Source organism: Quercus robur, chromosome 9, assembly GCF_932294415.1.
Source record: "Quercus robur chromosome 9, dhQueRobu3.1, whole genome shotgun sequence".
Classification (NCBI taxonomy): Eukaryota; Viridiplantae; Streptophyta; class Magnoliopsida; order Fagales; family Fagaceae; genus Quercus; species Quercus robur.
The window spans coordinates 34,896,355-34,912,793 of record NC_065542.1 but is presented as its reverse complement, the minus strand read 5'-3'; the positions used below and the strand labels follow the sequence as shown (position 1 = coordinate 34,912,793).

The 16,439-nt window shown below is 33.5% G+C and overlaps 1 protein-coding gene across 2 annotated transcripts; it reads left to right on the top strand.

Annotated features, from left to right (window-relative positions):
• Positions 1-375: 375 nt before the first annotated feature.
• LOC126698217 (uncharacterized) lies at positions 376-12,733 on the top strand. Of its 2 annotated transcripts, none has more exons than XM_050395296.1 (10): positions 376-708; positions 1,704-1,951; positions 3,371-3,407; positions 4,944-5,080; positions 5,906-5,972; positions 6,280-6,379; positions 7,487-7,650; positions 11,097-11,143; positions 11,230-11,280; positions 12,095-12,733. In XM_050395296.1, the coding sequence occupies exons 1-10, from the start codon at positions 630-632 to the stop codon at positions 12,479-12,481; spliced, it is 1,317 nt and encodes a 438-aa protein (XP_050251253.1). In that variant the 5' UTR covers positions 376-629; the 3' UTR covers positions 12,482-12,733. The 2 variants fall into 2 exon arrangements, with proteins under 2 accessions (XP_050251253.1, XP_050251254.1); XM_050395297.1 differs by having other exon boundaries at positions 378-708; positions 3,374-3,407.
• Positions 12,734-16,439: the final 3,706 nt, after the last annotated feature.

Sequence of the window (16,439 nt, the reverse complement as noted above, 5' to 3'; positions counted from 1 at the left end):
GAGCTTATTTCTACATTAAAAAAAGAAAAAAGAAAAGAATGAACAACTTTGTTATGCATCATATTCTTCAAGGTATAGTTAAAATTGTATTTCTAAACTTGAATCTAGGAAAGAAAAACATTTTTCAATATACATTTATACTTTATACTTCAATTTACATAATAATAATCAAAGTAAATTTATTATTTATCTACGATCATAAATTTTTGAGTAAAAAGGAAGAAAAAAAAAAAAAAAAAAAAAAGCAAGATAAGAGTACTTAAAAGAACTTATTTCATTTGTTAAGAGCTTTCTAGCACAGCCATTTAAATTTACCTCATTATAACTATCAAATTTATTTATTAAAAAAAAAAAAAAAACGTATTCCGTTCCTGGTGAAGACAAGAATGAAGGTGCAGCCAAACAAAAAATGAATCTTTCAGAAAACCCCAACACGACACATGACCAGAGAGGAAAGTTGAGAACTTTGAGATAGAGACACAGCACAGCTCACGCGGAAGAAGAAGAAAGCTCCCGAAAGATCCGAAGCGCCCATATATATATATATATATATCACCGTAACGCTCAACCCTTCTCTTCCCTTGTTGTCATGCGAAATCGCCTTCGTTCTCACTCTCTCACACTCTCCAATGGCTAATCTCAACCTCACCACCGATTCCCCTCTCTCTCGTCGCATTGTTCGTGCCTTCCTCAACTTCCTCAACTCAGGTCCCCTCTCTCTCTATATATTTAGCCTCTTTAATTACAGCTTTTTTTTTTGCTACTACTTGTCAAATGGAATTTGCATTTTCATTTTTGTTTGTATTTGCATTTGTATTAATTTTTAGTGATTTAGTGCCAGTATGTGCGGAATGATCATTCTAAATAAGTTAGCAAAAATTAGGTCATAAAAAAATTTGATTTTGATTGTCAAATTGTGTATACCTAATGCCCACAATCATATTTATTTTGTTTACCATTTCTTTCTTGCGACTACTTTTTTGCTTTCCATTTCGTCTTTCAGATTAGATGGTTTTGTTTTGTTTTTTTTTTTGGTATGGTTATTATTTCTCTGTTGGGTAAATGGCATTATTGATACACACTATTTTCTTATGAGAGACTATGTTTTTGTGCTTTTTGATTAACTTTAAGCAATGTTACACCACTTAATAAACTTTTATTGGATCAATAATTTGGAAATCCTACCGTTGGATTGTATGTTCTCTATGTTTTAATACCCATGCCAAATTTAGCATGAATCGGATGTTATTTACTATGATCGAGAAATGTTACGTACACAACACTTTCACAACAAATCTTACGTGACAGGTTAGTGGTTGGTATGGGTGGGCAAAAAAGTAATTCAAGTTGTAAATTCAAATTAGAACTAATAACAACTTATCACCTATGATTTGTTGTGAAGGTATTGTGAAAATGTTGTGGACGTAGCACTTCTTTAATATTAAACTACAAAAACTTGAATTTTAAATATTTGTTTGATGATATAGTTGTTGATCTTCTATCATCTTGAAATTTTGCAAGCAATAGAGAATATAAGAAGAAAAAGTAATCTAACAGTGGATGTGTCAAAATTTGCATCTAATAAAAAAAATATTAAGTAGTGTAATATTGCTTAAAGTTACATTAGGTGTAATATATATATAGGTTTTCAGTTTTGGCTTTTATATTCCCTTTTTGATGGTGGTATGTCTTCTCTAGGACAGTTGAACCTGCTCCAGGTGTTGATGTTGAAGGTCTTGAAGTTGTGACGGAATGTTTGACGGAGGCGTTTAAGCTTGATTCATCTTCTGTCAATGATCATACAAATCCCAATTCGTTGGTTGACATATTCCGTTCATTGGAAAGAACTGAGAATCAGGAAATCATAACTGATTCTGCTCATGGGGCTATCTCAGGGGATGCTCCCAGTTCGTCCTCTGCTCAGAATGCCACTAATGCTAAGCTTACAGAGGTATCAAACTCTCTGGTTTGTTCTCCCTCATTTGTATATAAAACACACACTCATCGTTGGGCTAATTACTATATCAACTTCATGGTTTGATCTTAGTTTGACACTAAGGTGCAATTCCTCTTACACCTAGTCATATCATCACTTTCCACACACAAAAAATCTGTCACCCACATACAAACATTCCTCTTAAGATTTATACTTACTATTAGAAACAGAACAAACGAGAATTAGGAAGTGGGAATCAGAATCTGATTCAGAGAGAGAGAGAGAGAGAGAGAGAGAGAGGCAGATTTGGAGGGCCCAGACGGCCCAACTTGGTTTGAATGATGGATTTGAGTGTCAGCTGCCACAAACTGCCAGAGTAGACCACTGGACAATCGTATGGGTCTTCAGACACATTGTCCGGTGGTTGTCCCTGCAGTTTGACGCAACCGCCACCCAAATCCTCTATTCAAAACCAGGTTGGGTTGCCCAACCTCACTGAGTCTAATCTCTCACAGGTCCTTTGTGTGTGTGTATTGGGTGACATCTCTTTTATTTATTTATTTTTTTAATAATGTATATAACTTTTAAATGAATGTTCGTATGTGGGTGAGAGAATTTTGACATATGAAAAGTGACTACATGGCTAAATGTTATTTGAGAGTGTAAAAAGGACGCCAGATATTTATTGAATTTGTTCTCTAATAAAATATGTGATTTTTGCTGAACCGCTAGGGTTAGGATATCTGTAGTACATGCATTACACTTACTAGAATAAAAATCTCATAAGATAAGTACTGATTTTTGTTATATGTAAATGCAATCACATCTTAACACAATGCACTTGGAGTTCTAATATTCTAATATATTTTTGATTTGAGGAAAATATTATGGACTCTGATTTGGTAAATTATTAACCAGTCTAATATTCAACAAAATACTGTTACATAATTTTTTCTATTGGTACTTGGTTTGAAACATGCATATTATAGAGCCAACCCTAAGTAAATGCATCCATCAAATGGTTACCTGTTTCATCATAGTTTTCATAGGTTTTGTAGATAACATTACCTCATGCATATGATTGTTGGGGGTTTGAATTACTGTCATATGAATGTTTACCTGTGCTTAATTTTACTTATGCATGATGTTGTGATATTAAAATGTGTCTTTTTCAATGATCTTGATGCTTTTACTTTGTTCTATGTTATCTGAGATTTATAAATTTGATCGTGCTACATTGTTGCCTACATTTGAAATTAATTATGCTGCTGTTCTTTTAGGCTACTTTGTCTTCATTATTGTGTGCATGAAGTAATCTATTATCTTAATAAAATACCATTACCTGTTAGCAAAAAAAGAAATTAATTATGTCGCAGTTATTATATCTTATGCTTCTTGAATTTGAGCTGTCTCTTTTTCATGTTTCAACCTTAGCAGGCTGATGATTGGATGGGGAAACCTCAAGTATCTGGTAGGGTAATGTTTCCCTTGTTTAGGTGCTGAAATTGTTTCTTTCTAGGTTTATCTTTCTCTTACCGTGTATCCTTCTCATTGCCATCTTTTAAGCAGAGACTTTGTTATAAAATTAGATGCTGAATTTATTCTGTTTTTGTTAACCAGAACAATCAACACTATGAAACCCCTTTAGAATAAACTGTGTTGCTCTATAATGCCTTTAAGTCTTCTTTATCAGCCTAGCTTATTCAAGCTCTAAAGCACATTATTTTACTGAATATTTTTTGTAGTGTCATCTAATCGATTGTGTTTTATGTGTATGCAAAGTAGAATGTATCTGAAAATGAAAGACATGGTTGTAGAGTGCTTTTTTTTTTTAATTACCAAAAACTGTATATTGACATTTATGGTTTGATGTAAAATTCTGAAGACTTGTGGGAAACTAGTGGGGATTAATTAAGATCTATGAACCAAAAAAATAAATAAATAAATAAATAACACAGCATGGAAATGTCCCTGCATTTGTAGAAAACATACATCTATCTATATTCTGCAGAAATTATATATATATATATATATATATAATATTATATTGGCAAATTTGGTTGAATTTATTCAGACCTGATAGTTCTAGACTTCTAGTGTCTTGAAATAAATTTAGATAGAAATATGATTTTTCATTATTATCTTGAAGGTAAAGGGTAGCTTGCGATAATGGTCAAAAAGTTAAAATGAATAAAAATGGCTTGGTGATGCTGTTGTTGCATAGGGTTTGTATGATTTGGGAAAACTGCACAAATAATCTATGATAATCAGAATCATTTAATGTTCTTGGATCATTATTTTGAGAATAGTCAGAAGGTGCCTGGGCATGTGTGCGTGAATGATAGACTAACCAAGTGGCTCTTTCTTGAACTTGATCATAAACAAATCTTCTTTTCCTCACCAATCACAAACGTTTCCTCATTCTTCTCATAAATCTTTGTAATGGCTTTAATGCTAGGTTTTGGAAAAGACATTTCTTCCTTCTTTTCATTCTTGTACATATAAGTCTGCTTTAAAGGGTAGTGCTTAACTAATAAGTATAATATCGAGAAAAAGGATCCTGAAAATACCTTTATATAAATAAAAAAAGGATTCTGAAAACGTTCTAACAGACTGTATGGTCCACATTGTGCTTAGATGTCACCTCCCACTGCTGGGCTGATTCATACTCAAAATAAAGTTTGATCCAGCAGGAATAACCTGGCTGGGTGTTGCTTGTATTAATAACAGAATGGTCTTTGAATTAAATGGCTTCTCCTTCCTTTATAAACAACGGATGAATGTCCAGTCTTGGATGAGTGTGTGAGTAATTGAGTATTATTTACCTTTAAAAGAAAAAGAAATTGCTCAAAGTGTATCTTGCCAATTAAATAATTTCTTAAAATTTTGTTAGAAATACATTTGTAGTAATGATCTCAAATGTTAATATTTTATTCTGTAATGGGATTGAGAAAAATGTTTTAGAAGTTTTGGGCTAACATATTTTTATTGACTTTGTTGTTGGCAGGAGTGTCTAAGGATGAACTTTTTGGACAATTCTTTGCGGCGCTTGAGAAAATTCACTTTGTCAGAACCATGCCTGATGGGAATGATGACCCAGTCCAATTGGAGAAAGCAACTCGTTTATTTCATGATGCTCTAAGTGTATGATTCATTCTCCTGTGTGTGTGTGTGTGCTGCACCCCATAAATGATGGATTTGATGGTTAGTTGCATGGGAATATTTTTATGAATTTATTATCCTTGGCAATGGAATACAGTTTCATTTTGCCACATGGTAACTTTAATGTTTGGTCATCTGCTTGCCTCATGTAGTATCTCCTAAAACTGTTCATGCTTCGCATATGCCAATGACAACCTAAAGTGGTATTGCACTAAATTTAGATGGCTGAAATATATTAGATCATAGTGAAAAATATCCTGGTCCCTCTCTCTTACGACATTCAAAAGGACATAATAGGTGAAGTCCTATTTTTCAGTTCTTTGGGGTGGTGATGGTGGGGCCTTAAACCATTTGAACCCAATTTTACACATGATGGATAACTGTATGGTTATCTAACCTGCTGAGAGTATAGTTTCTGAGACCATTGGCTAAACAAATAAGGTGATGTGTGCTGTTTGCCATCTATATTAATCCCCCTTTTGTTTGATGCATTTGTGCTGTTTAGTGAATTGGAAATATCATGACATGATTGCCAGTATCCTTTTTTCTTGTGTTTCAAAGTCCTGTAACCATCTGGTTACGTTTGCACATTGCTTTTTGTTCAACCTATTGCTCTCTTCTTCCATTATGATCCATTTGTTAGTTTTGTATCCAAAAATAGTTAGTGACATTTGCATTGTGGTTTTCTAATATATTATTTGGTATAAATATTGCACATAAACCTTGTAATTTTTAAGTTTCAAATTCTTTGTATTATTTTTCCTTGTCAATCCTTTTCTAACAAACATATTTTCTCTGCCACATTAGGAAATGGAAAGATCTGGATGCAAGATATATAATATAGACAACCTGGCTGAGACGTTAAAATCACAAGGTATTCTTAAGTGTGTTAGCCTTTGGTTGTGTCTGCTGTTCTTCTTTTATACTTATAGCTTCATGTTCATGAGGAATTTTAAGTTTTCCTCATTGTTACTTATCCTTCTCAATGTGATATATGGCATGAAAAATATGCCTTTAAATGTCTGTATGTACCTTAATGAATGCCAATATGTGTATGCTTTTTTACCCTGGGTCCACCAATCCTATTGCTCTTCATGCAATATGTTTTTAATGATATCTATATTTTCTGGTTAAGCTATGCACTAGCTGATTTTATTATGTAAAATTGCCTGTGTGTTTAGGTAACAGGGCGATGCAGTCAAAGCTATACTCCGATGCAATTGAGTTGTATAATTGCGCCATTGCACTTTGTGAAAATAATGCTGTTTACTACTGTAACAGGTGCACTACTATTGTGTACATCTTGTTAATCCTTTGTTTAATTTAGTTATGTGAATTCTAGTATTAATCTGTTGGGGTGGCTCTATATGTTGACTTCTCAAATAAAATGGCTTGGGTGTGTGTGTGCATGCGCGTTTGAGGATAAACTATGAAATTTTTATAAAGTGGATAAGACTGCCTACAACGACTCAAAAGAGGCTGCTTATAATAGCTTGTAGTAATCCTAGAATCCCAGCCTTTCATCTTACATATAAAAATTAAATCCTAACCATCCAACTTCATTAAAAGTCACACACTTGTAACATTAGCTCTTAAAATATTAAAGACAATAATAAAATAAACATAACATAGAAATAAAGACTAGCCTTTCATCTTTAATTTAATTTATTATGCATAGAAATAAAGACTCCTCCATATACGTGCACACCCTTTTTTTTTATATATAATTTTTAAAGCCTGAAATACAGAATAATATTTGACACTTTGTCATGCATATGCGCTGGTTAGCTGCCACACCAATCAGTGTTATTCCTAAATTCCAATTTTCTGCCTTATGATGTGGATACCTTACTACGGAAAGGTATCTCAGGTGGTGAGAGAAGGGTGGTGAAGGGAATAAACATAAAACTAACCTAAATGCTGAGTACACACTGTTGCTTAGGTTATATACAAGGCCAGAATGATGGTGATAACTTGCAAAACTCTTACGTGAACCATGAGAAAAATAAACATCTAAATGCAAATTAGAATTAATGATTATAAACGCTACCTTTCATGTTAAGGCAGAAAACTTGACCCCACATCTTCACACACACACTCCCATGCAGACAGGCATAGTTTGGGGCCAAGCTCTATATGTATTGTTAGGTTTCACGTGTCTCAAATATCAAGAAAAAAAAAGAGAGAGGACATTTTATGTCCATTCAGTGACATTTAGCTTGAGCTCTTCTTCAAATTGTGAAGGAAAAAAATTTATGTTTTAAGTGGGCATTCCTTGCTTGTCAAACGTTAACAGTTTTACCTCATTGCAGCAATTTCAACACAATTAGACTTTTGTTTTCTTTACATTTTAGCTTTTGATTCATTAACTTGATGTGTGTAATTCAGGGCAGCTGCTTACACTCAGATCCACAAATATACTGAAGCAATCAGGGACTGTGTTAAATCCATTGAAATTAACCCAAACTATAGCAAGGCATACAGTCGTCTGGGGTTAGCTTATTATGCACAAGGGAACTACAGTGATGCCATTAACAAGGGATTTAAGAAAGGTTGGTAGCGGATTAATTTCTTAAGTGCCCTTATTTGTTCTCTTCATCAAGTGTCAATGCAAATTACTTATTCTGTTCATGCCTTCATCGGTTTCTTTTTTCCCCATCCATTTCTTTTGGAAGAAAACAGAAGTTGGATTGATACTTAGGACATTTGTATGCTTGCATGCTACTGTATTAGTTGGTAAAGATGTTCAACTCTTGGGGGATTTGAATATTATTGGTCCTTGGCATTTTTGCTTGGGATTGGCACCTGGGGTATGTTTGGTATGCTGTAATAACTCCTGTAATGGAATAGTTATTCATGTATAATAACAATTCGGTCATTTGGTTTTATTTTTATTACATGGATTAGTTATTACATTGGAATAACTATTCTTTAAACTGAAGAATAGTTATTTCTCTTTAAAATAGATATAATAGCTATTCCTTAGTGCATATAATAGGTTTTAAAATTAATATATTTCCAAAAATATAAAGTTTCCTTACACATCATAATTTACAAGCTTTCTATATGTAACAACCAAACTTATGAATAGTAATAGTTATTCCATTATAATGTTTTATATTCCCAGTAATAAAGATTACTATTCCTAATGTAATCTACATTCAGTGTACCAAACGTACCCCTGGTTAGCGGAGTTGTGAACTCTGGAACATGGAAAAGCATCATTATTAATTGTTTAGTGAGTCATTCCACAGCCATTAACCCTCTATTGTGGTCATGTCTTGCACATTTTGAATTCAAAAGATTCATATGCTTTTTGTTGTTCTTCTTCTTCCCCTTCCTCCAAACTTAATCCCTTTATTGGTAAACATCTGTTGCCATATACCATGTCAATTTCAGTTAAAGAAAGTGTTTCTTTCACCATATAAATTAAGATCTTGTTATTAAATCAAGGACTAATCCATCAATGGGTTTGGGCTCCACTTGCATACAATGGTGGAATCATTTAGAGATCCAAACTCTTCAATAAATCTACAAATTGTAAGAGGTGAGTCAAAAGGGCTCTTCTTTAGAAGGTTCCCTGTGTTATCCATAAAAACGGTGGACAACTTCCAAATTTTGCTTGAATACATAGTAGTTTATCATATTTGAATGGTAAATAACTTGCTTCTATGAGATAAAACAATATACTCTTTTTTAAAAACAAAAATAGAAAAACAAATTTACATATTTCTTATTTTATAATCTCTAGTGATGCATTCCTTTATGAGTTAGTTGGACACCCACCTGGTGGTTTTGAACCCTTTACGTCATCCTCCACCTACACTTGTGAGAGGAGGAAGTGCCATTTGAGTTAGGGCTCTTGGGTCTCTCTAGGGTTGCAGTTGAGGCAAGTTATATTCATGCTTGGTTTGGCCATGCTTCATTTGTGTTTGTGCTTGACTCAAGCACAGGTGTCTCTGTTTGAGTTTAGCTTGAAAGGAGCCTTAAATGCTTAAGCTTGACTTCAATAAGCGTGATTAGATAATCTCTCTTCAATAGCCCTCTCTCTCATATGCTTTCATTCTTCAACTCTCTCTCTCTCTCTCTCTCTCTCTCTCTCTCTCTTTCTGTCTTTTTTTCCTCTTCCATCATAATATCAAAGAAATATATTAACATGACCGAATTTTCCTCTGCAACAGTTTGGAAGAAAGTTCTTCTAACCCCCTACATGGCAACTCAAATTAGTATCCTTGTGTACTACTAGTCACATGACATATTTATAAATCATGTGACTTTTTTAGATGACTCATCAAGCCACCTATCAAAAAAAAAAAAAAAAAGACTCATCAAGTCATTTAAACAAAATACAGTGGATGGTCTTGTGAACACCATATTATGGGTTGGTGGAGATTCTCCAACCTCCTTGGAGGAAAACTTTGTCCTTAACAGAAAGCATGAGGCAACTAACAAGAAAGGGGAGGGCTGCAATTAGGAATAATTAAATTATTATTAAATTAAACCTGTTAGGCCCAAAATCAACACGAATGTATAGCATGTACTAAAACAAAGTATGTGGCCTTTTTATTTCCCTAGTAACTAGGCCTAATCAAGCATTTTTGTGAGTCATGTTTGCAAGCCTGTTTACTAATCAAAATTGATTCAAGCTTTATACTATATGAGTTTGACTATATCAGTTAGTCCTAAAATTGGCTTAAGAATTAATCTTTTGAATTTTAGATGCGAGTTTTGTTTTAGGGTGTTTCTCTATCTTGTATGTGACTATTGGGCCCCTTATTACACTATTTTTTAGAATTTTGTTACTTATAAAAAAACTTGTTTCACTAATTTACTTAGCTATGCCATCAAGTTGCAAGGCTCTTAGCCATATGACATTTGCTATCTCTCATATAGGGTGTCGGTAATCCATCGAGTAGTCTAAGGGTGAGTTTGTTTGGAGGTGAAATAGGGTGGATGGAAAACTTTGGAGAGAAAATTGGAAGCAAAACTTTTTTCGAGTGTGTTTGGTTGGGTAGGAAGGAAGGAAAATAAATTGTGGGGTCCATGTGTTTTCTCCCTAGGCCCACCAAAATGTTTACTCCCCAAAATGGATAGAAAACCGAGTGGGGAAGAATTTTTTCTTGATTGACAAAAATGCCCATGTGCACATGCACATTGGCTTCTTCAAATTGCCTTTATTTTTTTTTCCTTCTCCCCTGGGCAGTAACGTTGCCTTTTATTTTTGTTTTTTTTCCTGGGCAACATTGCCTCTTCTTTTTATTTTTATTTTTTGATTTTCTAGGCCTAGGCATGCCTTTTTTTTTTTTTTTTCTTTAAGTAGATGTGATTTTTTTTAGGACATGATTTTTTATTTTTTTAATAAATCTGGGTGATTGTTCTTTTTTTGTGGTTATTTGTCACTTTTTTGTTTTAATTGGGCATCATTCTTTAACAAGGGTATATGAGTAAATTTATTCAAACTCATTTTTTCCATCCTTTCACTTTTCCACTACCAACTAAACAAGGAGAGAAAATAAAATATTTTCTATCTTCCCACTTTTCTATCCTCCCACCATTTTCTATCCTCCTACTTTTCCACCTCCAACCAAATGGACCATAAAATTTTTCCCTCTCAATTTTGATAGTATCACCTTTTCATAGATTATCTCATTAATCATAATGCATTGTTAGTTTTATGCATAGTCAATTACGCAGTCAACACTATAGTTAAAACTTAAAACATAATTGTTTTGAGAAAAGAACAGATGTATAGGTGGGATATAAATTGAATTCACACTGTTTCTTCTCCCTTCTTTTTGATGTGTTGATTTTTGCTTAATAATGTTTAGTCAATCTCTATTTATACACATTCCTGCGATGCTATTAGACTGCTACGCCTGGGAATGTTATTATTCCATTAATAATCCAGTTGTGCATGGAAAAAGCAATGCTTTGTATTGTCATGAATAATAACTGTTGAAAATATTTTCATCTCTAATTTTGAGATTTACCTGTTCAGCCTTGCAATTGGATCCAAATAATGAATCTGTCAAAGAAAATATTCGGGTTGGTTATGCTCTGTCTTCCTTCTCCTCTGCGCTTCATCTTCCTCTTATTGAACTTTATTTTTGTAAATGCGTCATTGTTACCAGGTTGCTGAGCTAAGATTGAGGCAAGAGCAACAACGTACAGAACGTGATCAGGTATATGTACTTTCAGTCTCATCTTGAGAAAGAATTGTTGGCCTATAAGAATAAAGGCACAGGTCTGTAATGTTGACTCACAGTTTGATAATAGCTGGTTGCTCACTTCTCAATTTGCATGGTTTGACGTAATAACTTCTGAAGTTTGAAAGAATACTTAACACACCCACCCAGGCAACATCCCCCCCCAGCCCAAAAAAAAAATGAAAAAAAAGATACAGCTTAAGTTTGAGACAATCATTTAGGCAATCTTAAAATAATGAACCTCTTCCTGAGACAATGCCTTTCTTTTGAAATCCCTGGAGTTTATATAGGAGTATTACTTAGATGTCTTGCCTTAATTAATTAGCTGAAATTCTTTGCCCCTTTCAATATATATATATATATATGTGTGTGTGTGTGTGTGTATTTGGATAATTAATGAAAAAATTATTAAAAGGAAATCAAACCAAGTACACCTGGGGTGTACTCAAGGAGAAGAACAATCAAATCAGATTAAAATGCTCAAAGTACGGAAATGTTTAAAGGTGCTCATCAACCTTGGGGATTAGGACTAACTGGCTAAGTGGAAAGGAACATGCTTACCACAACCTTTGATGACATTAAGAAGGCACAGCTTTGTTGGAAATCAATAAAACACACCTAAGCATTTGATATCCTCCTTTGCGTATACTGCAAACTTTAAAAAATGTTTCAACAATCAATGTGACATTGCTTGGAGTTTGCTAGTTTATTGTTTTTCTAATTAATTTCTGGTTGTATGGTCTGTTATATTTATCAACTTTTAAGTTATCTTTTACCTTATCCCGTGCAGAATACAAGTTCAGCAAGTCATAGTGATCAGGAATCCCAAAACCAATCTAGGGGAGTGCCAAGGAGTACTCCGCCTCCATTTACTTCTATGCCATTTGATGCTTCTGCCCTCCCTGCTGATTTTGCAAGCATGTTTATGAACATGGCCGCAAATGCCGCCAATTCATACCAGGGACAGCATTCTCAAGACATGCATGGAGAAGATAGCAATGCGAACGGACCTGAAGAGCCAGAAATAAGAATAGGAGGGAACATTAATATGAATTTTGGAGAACAAATGCCTGAGGAGCTAACAGGAGCTTTGAGATCTGTGATGGAGATGTTCACAGGGGCAGCATCTCAGCGAAACTCACAAGACACTACGAATGAAAGACCAGAGCCGAACTAAAATGGTGGTAGTGTGTTGGAACTTTATAAATATTCTCACTACTTCTGTATAATTTTTCTTCTTTTTACTTTTTTACAAGGATTTTTTTCTTCAAATTTGAATATTTGACGAGTAAGGGATGGACATCAACCTTTGAGACAAAAGCTGACTAAATTATTTTAGTAGCCTCAACATTTGTTTCTGGGATAGACATCAACCTTTGAGACAAAACTGACTAAATTATATTAGTGGCCTCAACATTTGTTTCTGAAATCATCTTTTGCAACAGCACGTAGGTGAAGAAAGCTGTCGGCGTTCCTACTTAAGTGATTTTGTCCCCAAAAGGGGCCTCTGGTATGATTTGCAATGGATCTCTTAGGCATAGTTCTCAAGGACAATAAATTCAATCTATGTGGTTGATTGGTCAATACAACCACATAGTTGAATTTAATTTGAGAACATAAGGTATAACCATGGTTTTAAAAACCGGACCGGACCGGCCGGTTCAACCGGGAGCCGGGCACTAATCCGGTCCGGTTATCATTAAAAACCGAAAAAAGCTTAAAAACCGAAAAATAGTGAAAACCGGCCGGTTGAATCGGAAAACCGGAAACCGGCACGGTTAAACCGGTTCTTGAATTTGAAGAAAGATAGAAAGAAAAACTGGAATAAAATAGAACAAGCTTTTTAGATTTGCCCTATAGTAAAATTGGGGAAAATTTATGGTGAAAATAAAATAAAAGAATACTTCTATTAGATGATATGTATAAGAAATCTGTGCTTTGAGCTTTGACTGGAATAAAATGTAAAGAAAGACCATCAAAAACTTATCTTGAGAAAAAGAAAGACTTCAGATTTGAGAGGAAGCAGCTGAGATGAAGTTTGCTGGCTACTGCATTACCGAAAAAGTGTGGAAAGAAAACTGAGGAGTAAAATTTAAAAGGAGTTTGATTCTGATTTGAGGTCTTGAGGTTGTGGGTAGGTGGTAATGTGTGGTGAATCTGGTGATAGATTTAAGGGAAATAAAAAAAGGAAGAAAAAACAAAAAGGAAAAGAAGAGTGGACGTATGTGAGTAAGTGTTTCTGACAATTGGTATGCTATGAGAGAGTAACGTAATGAATGACTTGTCTTGTCATTCTGAACTATTAAACTTTGGTTTTTGGTTTTTTTTTTTTTTTTTTTTTTTTAAATAGTTAAAAGTTGAAAGTTAAATATCACACTATTATTTATATAATATATATATGTATATATATATATATATAACGTAATGAATGACTTGTCTTGTCATTCTGAACTATTGAACTTCGGTTTTCGGTTTTTTTTTTTTTTTTTTTTTTTTTTTTTTTTTTTTTTAAATAGTTAAAAGTTGATAGTTAAATATCACACTATTATTTATATAATATATATATATATATTTATTTATATATATGGAACTAAAATAGCAAATTATACTTTTTTTTTTTTTTTTACAATTATTAATTGGGAAAAAAATAAAGAATAAAAAAAAATTTTATTTTTTAAAATATTTTCTTAATATAATTTATGAAAAATAAAAATTCACATAAAATTTATTTAAATATTTTAAATTAAATTATTTATGACATCATCGGTTCGACCATCGGTTCGACCCCGGTCGGACCATAAAACCGATAATCAGTCTCTTTACCGGTTCTTTGACCGTACCGGTTTTTAAAACCATGGGTATAACACGTAGGGTTCTTCCTTGTTATGAATGTTTGGGGTTTTTCTTTTGATTGGAGAGAGAGAGAGAGTTGTGCAGTTAGATTCATTGTTGAGCATCGCTTGACTCAGTGTAGAATGGGTTGCATTAAATTCTGTGACCATTTGGCTTGTGGACAGTCGCGCTAGTATCTATACTTATGTTACGAAGAAGATTCTATTATCTATACTTGATTAAAATTTTCTACTCCTCTCATATGGTAGGTCTACCACGTGAGTAAAGGAAATGGGAAAATTATAGTTCCCGATATCACGGTTAAGGAAAAGATCGACATTCTTATTTTTGTTGTAAACTTGTAGTTGGCTGAAAAGTAGTTAAGAGGCATAGACATGGCTAAATGTTAGACAATTTGAGCTTCCACCACCTCTTGGCAATAGAGGCATTAGAAATGAAGCAAGTGAAATTACCTGTTAAGTGCATCTCTAGTGGTATGGACTCCTAGTCCGTGCTCCTTTTTTTTATTTTTATTTATTTTATTTTATGGAAGGAACTTTGAGCCTTTCACTAATCTTTTTTATTTCATGATGCCCTCCATTTAGAGTATGTTAAAGGAACCATATGTAATATTTTCTTTTTATAGGTTAGGATCTGTTTGGATACTGCTTATTGCTGAAAATTGAAAATACTGTAGCAAAATAATTTTTAAATGTGTGAATAGTATCGTGAGACTCATTTTTAATGAAAATTTTGTTAAAAAAAGAGGTTTGTGGGTCTCGTGAGCAGTGCACAGGACTCACGCGCAAAACGCTGGATGCTTGCTGCCATCCAAACGTTCTCTAAAGTGCATTCTCAATTTAGCCTCATTGTTTGTATGGTATAAATGAACGTGCCTATTGTGACTACATATAAATCCATCAAATGGCCTGAGAACTCACCCCGATCCCATTGTTGGCCACCTTTGTAGATTTATTTAACAACCAAGGTAATATTAGGTGCAAGTGTTCTTTGCTTGAGTTTATTTTGTACAGATTAATAATCTTTAGTTCTTGATCCCAATGAGGAGCTTGACGAATATAAATCATGGGTAATTGAGGTATTCTCTATAGTTCTGAAGTAGTTACACATCTCATGGAGGAATATCTGATCCAAGTACAATAGTTAGCTTCGGCAATAAGGCTTACACAACTAAAAATGTTGAAATTGCTTAAAAAGTAGTGCTGAAAAATGACATTCGCTAACTTATTTGCTTATATCTTTTCTATCATGATGAATTTTTTAGAGAGACTTATTTCATTGATAAGTACTCATCTGGGGCTTCATATGGAAACAAATTAGACCTAATTTGATTTTAAAATGAAAAAGATAGGTGAAACTACAATGCTGCTCACTCAAGTTTATTTATTGTGCACTTTTGGTCCTTGAAGTTTTAAGTGAATATAATTAGTCTTCGAAGTTTAAAAATGAATATTATTGGTCATTTCATTAACTTCCGTTAGTTTCTTTATCCATATGTCTAACAAAACAATGACATGACATTTTTTTTGAACGACAAGTAGCAACCCTTTTATTATTAAATGCCCATTCGTTTGACTGATAGTTTCCATTTGTTTCTTCTTCTTCTTCTTTCTAGTTTTTCCTATTACGCTGCACTGCAGTAGCTTTCTTTAAATTACGAACTTGGGATTTTATTAGTTTGAGGTGTTTTGACTTTTTTGATTTTATAATCATTTTGGTGAGAGAGATGATCAGTCTGTTAGAGTGTATTGTCATTCTTCAACTTTACTAATCCCTGTTGGTCCTACTATTTAAAATTAGAGTAGCTATGTTGTTTTCAAGACAGAGGAGCACGTACGCATGAACGGTACATGCATACAAGCCGGGCTGTGGAAGAATTATGGGGCGCAAAACAAAAATAAAAAAATGTTGATTCTGGTAGACCTACTATATTTAACGTGCTCAAAGGCTCTTCTATTTTTTGGATAATGGTTAATTTAGAGTATTTATTATAATTTGGTATTACTATATGTTTCAATCACAAAAATATCTAGGGATGTGATGATATTTATACTAAAAAATTAATTCACTCACAAATGCATAAATCTCATCACACTCCTAGATATTTTTGTGATTGAAAAATATAGCAACTTTGAATTATGATGAATAAACACTATTAACCTTTACACAAAAAAATAGAGGAGTCTCTAAGCACGCACTAACGCGCATGCTTAGAGGCTAGTTCAGTATTAACCTTTAGGGGGAGAAAAAAAAGAAAAGAAAAAAAAAAGACCATATGAGCA